Below are 12,270 nucleotides of genomic sequence, written 5' to 3' on the forward strand. Positions count from 1 at the left end.
TTTGTTTCCCTGTTCCGACTCCATTAATGATTCAAGAGACCATGCATTTCGAAATAGGAAGTTACAGCTCAGCTCATAACATGAAGTAAGACAGTTTTTAACATTAGCTAACTAGCTCAATAGCACAACTATCCTACTGAGATGAATCTTCTTTATCCAGTGAACCAGCGTGCTCCCATGCCAGCTAAGGTCGGCTTTACAAATAGCACAACTGACAACCTTTTTCTGAGTTTAGCGCTTCCTTATAAGTCCATCTTTGCTGGGGAAAAAGCTTTCATTATGAGGCCCATAGGCAAATTATATTACTTATATATAATTTTATATAATTATGTTGTGTATTTTGTATTTGGGGCGGCACGGTGGCACAGTGGGTAGCGCTGTCGCCTCACAGCAAGAATGGCCTGGGTTCAATTCCCGGCCGGGCGACCAGGGTCATTTCTGTGTGGAGTTTGCATGTTCTCCCCGTGTCTGCGTGGGTTTCCTCCGGGTACTCCGGTTTCCTCCCACAGTCCAAAAACATGCAGTCAGGCTGATTGGACACGCTAAAATTGCCCCTAGGTGTGAGTGTGTGTGTGAATGTGTGTGTATGTCTGTTTGTCTGCCCTGCGATGGACTGGCGACCTGTCCAGGGTGTATCCTGCCTTCCGCCCAATGACAGCTGGGATAGGCTCCAGCACCCCACCGCGACCCAGAAGGATAAGCGGTTTAGATGATGGATGGATGGATGGATTTTGTATTTGGTGTAAAATAAAACATAGAGTAAAAAAGACCAGTAGAAAACCACACAAACGTGAATTGCTGGGCTCTGTGCAACTTTCATGACGTTAAAAGGAATCAGCTGTCCTGTTTTTCCAATTTCTGCCTGTTCTCCCCCATTCCTCCTGCTCCTCTCCTCTCGACCATCTGTGGAGATTTCACCTCTGTCACCTCTGACCTGTCTCGGATGCATGCATTACAATGTTCATGTTCAAAGGTGACTGAGGTGAAATCTCGACAGATGGTGGTACTGCACCTGGGAGGGTTGGGCTTCAAACTGGTCTGGGTTTCTCAAAAGCATTTTAGCACAAAGATGATTCTTAAATGGCAGTGCAAGCATCACTCTGAACGCTGTCTACCAGTGAAGATGATCTTAATACTAAGATGCATTTGGACCCTGACTTACTGACTCAGGGTGAGGCTGAGCTGTGCCTTGCCTTGTGAAATAGACCTTGTACAATGCCATACAAAACATAATTATTATACACTGACCACAAAGGGCACTTCCTGAAGGCAAACGGGCAGGGGCTCAGGCCCCTTCTGGGGGCTATCGCTGTGGCTGCACAAAGCCAAAAAAGCTGCTACTGTAGGACTGTTTATCAGAAAATAAACAAGTGAACGCATGCTCCTTATTGTCATGAAGGAGTATGAAAATGGTGGATCGAGGTTGCTCAAAAACTAATTTGTCCTGTCCCTGTGTCAAGCCAGAATGCCCACTGGATGTGCTTTTAGATGAGTGAAGGCTGCTGCTCAAGAGTGGTTGATTGGGTGGCTGTAGACCATTTAGCAAGAAATGCCTTTTCTCTCTAGCAAATTCCTTTGGGCTAACACATTATGCAGAGAAACAGGTCACCTGTATGGTAAGTGGACCTGATAAAATGGACAATTAATGTACCTTTTGATCCACCTCAATCTGGCATTTCCTCTCACCTATGTTAACATGCACCCGTTGCTGAAACAGGCATTCAATTGCACACAAACAGCTTTTATAATCTCCATGAGAAAACATCGCCAACAGAATGGGAAGTTCTAGAGCAGCTGCACATGTGCTAAGGTCACTGTGCCCAATGTCTAATGTTGGTATAAAGCCTCCCAGCATTGAGCAGTAGAACTGTATTCCCTGGAGTGATGGAGTTCCATCTTTGGAATGAGTGCTGTTTACGATCCATAACTAATCATCCAATATCAGTACCTGACATCACTAATTCCCTTGTTGCTGAATGCAATCAGATCCTCACAGCAATGTTCCAATATCTAGTGTAAAATTATTACAAATGATTAGAGGCTGTCCCTAACCCCTGGAGAGGTAGATGTAAAAGAACAGTGCAGTACATTATGATGTCTTTGTAGCATGTAATGAAAGAGTAAAGCTAAATTATACATAATCAAACCTGATATTACAGGCAACACTGACACTGCTCTGTCCACCATGTTGTGTCCTGAAGCATGCTCAACAGCATATGCAAAACAGCAAAGAGTATGTGCAAGTGAAAGCCATGATGTCAATGTTTTTTTAAAAATTCCACACAAAAACACATTTCAATCAAGGCAGGTTCATCACCATTGTAGTTGTTTAAAACCTCTTAGTCAGTGCCCTAATAGGGAAGGCATTGAATAATAAAGGTTGGTAACATATTTCATGCTTAATACTGCATGAAATAGCCTAATGGATGACCACTTAAGAATTTCTTATGATGATTTATTAAAATAAAATATGAATAGGAATGTAGTTCAATTACAGTCTACACTGCAACGTCATACATCTAAGTTAAAAAATAATGTGTTAAAAAGGAGATTCAAAAAGTACTGAAGTATTTGTTAATTGGATTTTAATTCAGCTGTTTGTAGAAAATATATTCATACCACTTTTGATTAAATCCTCTCATTCACTTAAGATTTAGAATGATGAAACTCCCAGAGTATCAGTTTTCTTTTAGCTGAAATTTCGTCTACTGAGAGAACCGTCAGTACATCATTTGATGTAAATACCCTGCCTTTGAACACCAGACCTTTCTACGACGGCATTTTAGGGCCACTGTTAATGAAAATAAAAATAGTAGACTTCGAGCAATTGTCATATTTCGAGAATAAAGTCGTAGAATTACGACATTGAAGTGGCAGTAATACCAGGAAAGGTTGCGTTGTGGCCAAAGGCTTTGAGGCAGCGCCTTCTTGTGTTAAAATAAGGGGCGTTTAGGAGTTGATGGAATTATACTTTCATATCGATTTCACCCATAAAGAAATACTCAGTCTCCCTGTCTCTCCTGGCACATCAGCACCAGACTGTTATTAGTAAAAGAAACGACTGAAACGGCTGTGCAGGAAACTGTTTATTTAGAATGAAGAGCCAGAGGGACTCGGAGGAAACTTTTGTTGAAGGAGAATCACAGGCAGTGGTCGTCTACACAGCTATCAATGGCCACATCTCTGTACCATTCGAAGTGTAGTTTCACAGACAATGAGAATGATAATCAAAATGATTGATCCACAAGGAGACAGTTGTAAGTGGAAATCGTCGCCGTACAGCAACCGAGACCCCAACGTGTTATGGCAGCCACCCTACAGTTAGCCCACTTTATCCTCTAAATATTGCGACTTTATTCTCGAAGTCTACTATTTTTATTTTTATTAACAGTGGCCCAAGTCATTTTGCTAACCAATTTGAGGCATGCAGTATATCTTTTGGCAGTATATGTGTTTGCTAGTAGGGAAGAGCAGGGCACAACCTAATTTGGGGTAAAATGTAGAAGATTATTTTAATATAGTTAACCAAGTTAAAGCAGAATGTGCTTTTGGTTATCTTATTGTATTCCTATAGCATAGTTGAATGCTGACAGCAATCAGATTTTTCTGAAGATTCACTGCAGAGCCTGAAGTTTTTGTATAATGAAAGTAACCATTTTCACCGTTTTAGATTACTGAAGTGTGTAAGTTACAGAATACATGTTATTAGATTTACTCTCTTGGTGGCTAATATAGCACTGTTTTGAAGAAAACTCACAGCGAGAGCTAGCCAGGCCAAAGTACAGCCTCTGCACAGTGTTAATTAATTCAATTAGGTGAACAGTGAGAAGAGTTTGGCACAGCCTCTTCTCTAATCGTTTATTTTGATACATACATATTTTATGTATCTAAGTTAGAAAACTTTTCTGTTTAAACAACATGGATTGTATAGTTTTGCCTTTAACCATCCTCATCTGTTACAGGTAACCTCAGCTTAGTTGGAACAATTACAATGGTAAGTGCTGGAGATTCTTCATAGAGCTCTTTAAAGATTTCCATGTAGTTTCTCCCTATTAGCTGTATTCCCACTAACAGCGAGTGCTGTGTACACAACAAAGCCCAAACTCATTTAGATGTGTACAGTTTTTGGTGTGTTTGAAAGTTGCACTTTGCAGCTGCTGTGTACATGCTTAAAAATGAATGTCTGGCTTGGGCCTATGGTTCTCAGAAAAACCTTTCACTGGTATAGGACATTATGTGGAGGTTCTTCACACTCTCACATCATTTACATTAATGGTTCTTTAAACAATCTTCCAGTTGATTCAGTGAACCAACAGTGGTTCTTAAGGGCACTGCTCCAAAGAACCCATCTGGTTTCATTTGGCACCTTTGTTTTTAAACAATATAAGCAATATTGTCAACAAAGTGAAAATAAGTGAACAAAGTCTGTGGACATGAGAAATAGCAATAATGATGCAAGTCAAAGGCTTTAATTCTTCCTTGGCATTTGTACCATCACCAGATCTAATCAGTGTTGTCCTCATGCACGGTTCCATCTCCTGAGATGCTAATGGCTAATAACTGGAGGGCTGAAGGTTCATTTCCAGGTAGGGAACTGGATGGCTGCAGTTGTTAAGTTGAAAAATATACAATAGGTCAAAACTAAACAAATGACATCTAAAAACAGCAACTATTACAGTAATATTGAAAACATCTGGGAACATTTTATTGCTGGACATAGTTTAAAGTTAAAAGAGCAAAAATAACTGATAAATAAAAAAAGAACAGAAACGACAATCAAAACGAAATATACACACAAAATTGCTTCTGTGACATGGTGAAAAAAATAAACAAATAGGAAATAACACAGTAGAACATGACAGAAATTAAATTACAATGGAACACAGATAAAGTAAAACAACGTACTTCAGAAATATAGCGGCACTATGCATTCAATTCCATCATCTGTTTTTATTGTGTGTGCTCTCTTCATCTTATTATTATTAATAATAAAACAAATAATGGAACACAAACAGTAATAAGGAGGCCGATACAACTGAGAATAGTGAGGTCTCTCTCTCCATATATAACCTAGCATCTGTAATTTCTTGATAAAAAAATCATTTTGCATTATCTGCATTATTCTCAACTCTTTGTGAATGGTATTTTTTTTATTTATAATGGATTACACCAAATAATCCAAGTCAGTTTAACAAAATAAACTGAATTTACAGATAAAGTAATATATGCAAAATTCAAATGTTCGGTATCAGCCTACAAGGTACTACAGTATTTATGTAGTAAAATATGTAAACAGTGTTACTTATGACACATTTGATGGTGATAACATTGAAACTCCACATTCGGTTTAGCTTGTGTAATAATGATAAATTCCTCATACTTTACCTTTCCTTCAGATACTGGATATGGTGAAAAGGGCCTGGGTACATAGTTGCTACAAATCCTGTGACAAAATGTACTTGATGTTATTCTGACATTTAATTTTTTTGCTCGTTTTTCGCTATGGCATGTCCGTGTATGCAACCACAAAAGGGACTGGATAAGAGAGAACTGTTTGGTGTAATTATTCGTAGAATTCACATGCCTTATGACTCAAAATGGTCCTGTGTTTTTGCATGACTTTTAGTACAAAAAACTCTGAAAGGACTTCAGTGGCACAGAAATGCCAGGTCTTATACTTTAGATACAACCAGTCAAGAGGAAACCTGAAAAGGACATTTTTATTTTCTCTCTCAAAAAAATATGCTTTTAAGAAGGTGAATGAGGCCCATTTGTTAAGTGACTCTGGCACAGGTCACACTGAAATTTGAATCATATTTGAATGTCCTCAGTAATTAGACATGAACAAATGGAAAAGAAAAAAAAAAAAGAAAATGCAAAAATGAAATACAAAATTATTCAAATGTGTCATTTCCACCACCCACTCCTTAAAAATACTTCAGGATTAGATTTGCAACAAAAACAAATGAGCTGCTTTTATGGCAAATTGTGCTCACAGTTTACCTTCGGGCCACAACAAATCTTTCTCTAGCTCTGCTCTTGCAAAGACGCCAACACTAAATCACACACATTTGACATGCATGCCCAACATGGTTGATGATCATTATTGTATTGTACAGGGCTACAGTGGACACTTTTTTATGCCAAGGATCATGTACTTTAAAAAGTCATTCTGGGGATAACAATGTAACAGTGACATATTTTACACTGGTTATGTCCCATAACCAGACAGATATAAACAAGATCCTCCATGTCACCATCAACATTCTCCATTCCCTTACCACAGAAAGTCTGCTTCAAACCACAATGCCTACAATTTATTTCAGACTCAATGTTTGAGTTCTTAGAGAATTTCCTTTTTAAGTATAGTACTGCAAAAATTCTCCAGTTTTGGGTCTGTTGTTCAGATTTTGTTTTATACATAGTATTCCTTGTCCTTGTCTCTTGGTCTCTTGCTACTGGTACCCTTGGTACTTTGCTGCTTGTCCTTAATTACTGCGCCATTAGTCTGTGCTGAGTTGCTGATGTAATTTCGTGTCTCATCCACTTGGTAGGAACCTTCGTCTCTGTTCCTGTACTTATACATAGCATAGAGTAGGATGAGGATGCAAAGGGCAGCAGCTGACACAATGCCCACCACCATACCCATAGTGCTGCTGGATTCGCGTATAACTTCCGAGGCACCAGGTGGAACCCTCCTGATTCCTGGTACGGTGGGCAGAGCGCTGGGCACGTTGCGCAGCATTGGCTGGGTGATGAGCGGGCCTCTGGGTTTGGTGCCATCATTGTCGTAAGATGTGGGCAGAGGGAGCAGCACTACATTTGGTTGGGGTTTGACCTCACGGTTGTTTATTTTACCAGCAGGAATTTTAGGAGGTGCCTCAGATGTAACAAATGCTGCTACGGAGCTTCTAGGGTCAGGCAGATGTGGTATGAGTGTAGTCCTGCCTGCCTCAGAAGGCTTACTAGGCTTAAAGTCCTTCGTCTCCCACTTGGGTGCGAGAGCTTTGTAGCCACCTTCATAGGCCGATGTGGTCAAGATCTTATCTGTTACCAGGGAGAAGGTGGTGTAAAAATCTTCATCATCAGTAGGGGGGAGGCTAGAGTCGTATGTCTCCCCAGATCCAAACCCAGATATCACCAAGCCATCACCATCATCATCACCATCATCATCACAATCATCGTTGCCTCGGTCCGACAAGCAAGGTACGCCCACCTCAGTGGCAATGGACAGGGACTCTTTGGTGGTCTCAATAATGGTGAGAACAGGGTGTAGGGTTGGGGGAAGAGGAATGAAAGGGGATCGAGTGGAAACAGGAGGGATATCTATGGGGTCCTCAACTAGAACGGGAATCACTAATTCCCCTCCTAGAAAACAATACAAAAAGACAGCAAATTAGTGGTAAATTACCTCCTTAAAAATGCTACTGAAAACAAACAGAGCAAAGCAACCACAAAACAAATTCCGAAAAAAATATGAAACAAAAGGAAAAAAAAAGTTTTTACATCAATGCCCAAAGCAAATTAAGACCAAAACAAAAGAAAGAGATGGGGAGACATGATTAATTGCATCAAAAGGCTGTAACAGAGGTGGCTAGGTTTTGAGCTAAACTGTAATTTTATACAGGACATAGGAATTTGTATTCAGGCTTCACTATATATTTTCAATGTAAATTACCTAGGGTTTGTCCATAGAAGATTAGCAGTACCAGAAGAGGGGAAACTCTTTAAAAGACTAAAATCATTCAGCAAAAAATACAGTGGGTTTGAACCTCAGCTAGGATTAATTAAGATATTTCACAACTCTATATGGCAGGGGTGCACAACTCTGGTCCTGGAGGGCCGGTGTCCAGCACAGTCTGGTGATTTACCTGGTCCAACACAGCTGATTAAACTTATCTTTTAATTGCCAGGTTAAGTGGGTGTGTTTGAGCAGGGAAACCTCCAAACTGTGCTAGACATCGGCCCTCCAAGACCGGAGTTGTGCACCTTTGCTATATGCTAACTCATCAGCTTTAACAATGGTTTCCCCAAAAACAGACCCAGTATTTTACTACATGAGGCTTACATACACTGATCTCACAGAAGGAAAACAACTACGTACACTTTAAAATAAGCTTTGATAGAAAAATCAAAGCCATTTGCCTTTTGACAGTGCTCAAATAGTCACCACAATGGCACAAAGTCACATAACAGTTCAACAACACCTTGATGTTTTGACTTGTTCATTTAACTTGAAATTAGTAGTTGAAAGTCATTCCTTATCCATATATTATGTCTAGGATTTTCAACACAGAATCTACACTTTCAATTGTCTTAATCTGGATTGCAAAAATCTTCACACTTTTTTTTTTTGCAAATGTGTAAATAAGCCAAACTAATAAATGGACCAATTCCTGGTTGTCATAATAAAAGCAAAATTTCTTCTTTGCTATGTTCAACAATATGCTTGACTGATAAAAGAGTTTACGTCATGAGTTTGTAAGTATGTGAAGGAGTAAAACATCCAGATGTTGGTTGAAGCTGCTCAAACCTTCACCAGTAGGGCTTGCTGAAAACACTGCAGACTTACAAACATAGGGCACTATTAGGCAATGCAAGTCTTTACCAGCGAACCAAAAGGAAAGAGGAAATCAAGGCAGTGCAAACACTTTTGAACTGTTAGAGCAGACACTAGAAACATTCGCAAACCAAAGGCACAGGTAACTTGATTAAAAGGGATTAGTAATTAACAAAAACAAACAAACAAACCAGAAAAAAACAAGCCTTTTTTAAAGGAAGCAAACCATTGTTTTTGTAACTTACATCAATTAATTGCCCGCATGATTTTGGCAGGAAGAAAAAAAAATTACAAAAGAAAGTTCTGTAAGAATGCTCTTGGATAGACATGGTTAGTCTATGGATTTAACGTAATTTTCTTAAAAAATAAAGATGATGATACAGGAGGCAACAACATACATACCCACATACCATGACATGAAAAATAAACTTCACCATCCTGTACATTTTTTCTTTTGACAAATACATATTTTTTTTACAAAAAAAAAACTGTACATTTAGGATCACTTAGATAAATTAATTTGTCTTTTAGTATATACAATTGTGTTTTTTTTTTTCCTTTTTTGGAAATTGTGCTTAATTTAAATTTGCTAATTTGTACATTATTTCTGAATAAATGGATGACTGTACATATTCTATCAATGCTAAATGAGGAAAAAGGGAGAAAGACGGGGACCTATTGACATACTAGGTAGATGATATAGATGGAAATGAATGTGTGCGTCAGTTGCCATGTCCATGTAAAGGCGGTACGAAGTGGTCGGGCGGCATTAGAGCTTTTGGCTGTAAGGAAGGGATGGGGATATACAAACAATGAGCATATACATGCCCATCTACAAGAAAAAAAATAGCACTATCAAAACTGATACTCTTACAGACCCTAAGCTGCAACTTGTTTTCTATCCAGTTCAGATAAGGAAATGAATGGGTCAGTCAGAGAAAATCAAGTGTAAAATCTAGTATATTTACTGTTATTAAGGTAATGCCTTGATTAAGGAACTGCATTAATTGTCTTTTTTCTCAATGAAATTATAAGCAATCAAAAACTTTGAGTGAAAATATAATCATGATAACAACTTTTGTACTACCTGATTAATATGTATATACAATGTGACCCCCAAATTTGTTGGCACCCTTAGATAAAAAAAAAGAAGTTGAAGAGGAGAAAAAAAAGGAGAAAAAAAACAGAATTTAAAAACAAATCTTGAAAATATACTTTCAAGATCAAGTCACATTTTCATAGCATTTTTTTAATCATTTTTGCCAAGGGTTGCAACAATTCTGGAGGGCATTGTTTATACAACTGTTTATAAAACACTATAGGTTACTTAATACTTTTAATTTTTTGTAGTACTAAACTGTAAAACAATATACTATAAAACTATATTTTGGAAACTGACAAAGCTGACAAATTTAAGTTGATATTGCTAAAACAATTTCCTTTTGAGTAAGTTGCATTTAGGGAAAGCAGAGTAACAGCACTGCAAGCTGGGATCAGGAGACTGAATTACAGGTCTTAGAAAAACACTGAGCCAAGGGCTGTGGGATATTTTAAGATATAAACATCTACCTGTAAAAACAAAAATGCATACACTCAATTCTATATCTTGATAATTTGGTGCATATTATTTGTTTTCATACAATCATACATTTTTCACTGGTGGTGTGTAAATATTAATACATTCACTTTAAACAACTGCATAACCGACAGCCATTCGCTAGACATTTATCAACAGTAAAAACAACATGAGAAATTCCACAAGATGGCAAATTAATTTAATGATTTTAGTATTCACAAAACCCCATAAGGCTGTAGAGCAGAAGTTTTAAGATATAATTATTATGACCTTAGACTTGAAAAAAGGAAAAATATTTGAGACTTAGACTTCTCCATTAATGACGCAATACTGGAACTGACTTGTGGGGGTATGTGACTTGATAGCACTTATAGGCTGCTATTATCACTATAGATATAAGCCCCGTGTTTTGAAAAGAACAACTGCTATAGGTTACCTTTTATTTCTATGAGCCAAACTCTTTGTCTTTACAGGAAAGTCTGTTCACTCTGCACCAAACTTAGCAACAGTTTCCAGCCATACAAGACTAGGATCCATTTTGTTTTGAATGGTGAACGACCTACGAATCTGAAACTGCAAGCCACACTAACATTTCAAAAACATATTTAAAATCAGTCGTTAAATCTCACAAAAACATCAAACAATTTGTACCATTTTTCTCATTCAAGTAACACTCAAAAAACACGTAAAGCTGAGGGTTACATGTTATCCCATTCATATTGCACAGAATATACTGTGTCCTCCTACGTTTATAAAGTCTCAGTTTTTATGTTGCTGGGGATGGGGGCACACAATGAATTTGTAAGACTTCCAAAATGATGTTAGCATCAAGCTAGCAGCGGTGTATATTCATATTTTTTAGCATGCTCCAATAGTTATTTCTGATGTCCATTACAATGAATGTTGGTTCTGAAGAGAAGCAACATTCTAATATGTAATAGTTTTAAAAAGTTATTGCAAGAAAACATGGCCACAATCTAAATTTGAGGATTGAAGTGTTTTTAAAATGCACACCTACGGCATTCTTTGCGTTACTAACAACGATTCTCGCTAAAAGACCTCTTACAGTAGACTATGACTTCACTTAGTAATTCTGAACTGATTAAAACTAGATTTTCTCCTTACACATTTTATGTTCAAAATTCAAGACTTTGGACTTGGCTTGGGCCAAGCACATTATGTTTTTTTGAAGGCTGTTTCTTACTGTGCTTCTCCATGTTGCCACATTGTGGAAGCTGGAAGTAATGGCTCCTCCCTGAATCTGATGCTTATGCACAGTGACACCCAACTGTGTACTGAGAAAGAAAGACACGGCTGTGGCTATTGTTTTTAGCTAGGCAACACAGAATGCAGAGGTGTGGACTCGAGTCACATCGAGTCAGATTTAAGTCACAAATTTAATGACTTCAGACTAGATTCAACAAAATAAAAAAAAGACCTGCAACTTGACTCCGATTAAAACATCAAAGACTCAGACACTGAATTAGACTTAAACCTATTGGAAGAAATGTGGAGACGCATCTGGCTGTAGACGAGACTATCTACAATCAGTTACCTTTTTTTGGTTAGTTTTCAGTTGTAGTCGTTTGATACTGACCCCTACCGGCTACTTCAATAGCTATAACCATATTTAAGCCCAGCGTGAGTTTTTTTATTTTGCCTTCATAAGCTGGAAATAAGTGAAATTCAATCAAGGTATCAGTATGCCTTCATTCAGCCCTCAAACTCTAGTCTTAACTAAGACTTCCCCATAGCTTCTGCATTTAAAACAAGTGAAAAACTCACCTTCATTTGACTTTTCTGTAAATTTCATTCCGTGCAGTCTTTCAAATTCAGTAAATTTAATTTACTAACATATACTACTTATGGATTATCATTATGGTAGTAATAACATTACCATTTTTGGTGTTTAGTGCTGAAACAAATTTGCTTACTTGTTTAGGACTTGAAGTTAGGACTCTATTGCTTGAGCTTGACTTGGGACTTGTCTGTGCTGACTTGTGAGTACTGACTTGGGACTTGGACTTCAGTGTCAACTAACTAGCTAAACATAAACTTACTTGTTTCTTGCAGTTCAGTGACTTGTTCCCACCACTGACAGAACGTATGATATAAGCAAGTCTATTTCAAATTA

The 12,270-nt window shown here is 37.9% G+C and overlaps 1 protein-coding gene across 2 annotated transcripts in view; it reads right to left on the minus strand.

The window, feature by feature from the left end:
- Positions 1 to 4,449: 4,449 nt before the first annotated feature.
- Positions 4,450 to 12,270, minus strand: part of nrxn3b (neurexin 3b) — a 308,570-nt gene continuing 300,749 nt past the window's right edge. The window contains exon 21 of one of the 2 annotated variants that reach the window (XM_036582439.1): positions 4,450 to 7,047. In XM_036582439.1, the coding sequence (XP_036438332.1) occupies positions 6,416 to 7,047 (632 nt within the window). In that variant the 3' untranslated portion in view covers positions 4,450 to 6,415. Of the gene's footprint in view, positions 7,369 to 12,270 lie in introns of both variants that reach the window. The other variant, XM_036582438.1, reaches the window with a different exon arrangement.

The sequence above is a fragment of the Colossoma macropomum genome, unplaced genomic scaffold (assembly GCF_904425465.1).
Source record: "Colossoma macropomum unplaced genomic scaffold, Colossoma_macropomum, whole genome shotgun sequence".
Classification (NCBI taxonomy): Eukaryota; Metazoa; Chordata; class Actinopteri; order Characiformes; family Serrasalmidae; genus Colossoma; species Colossoma macropomum.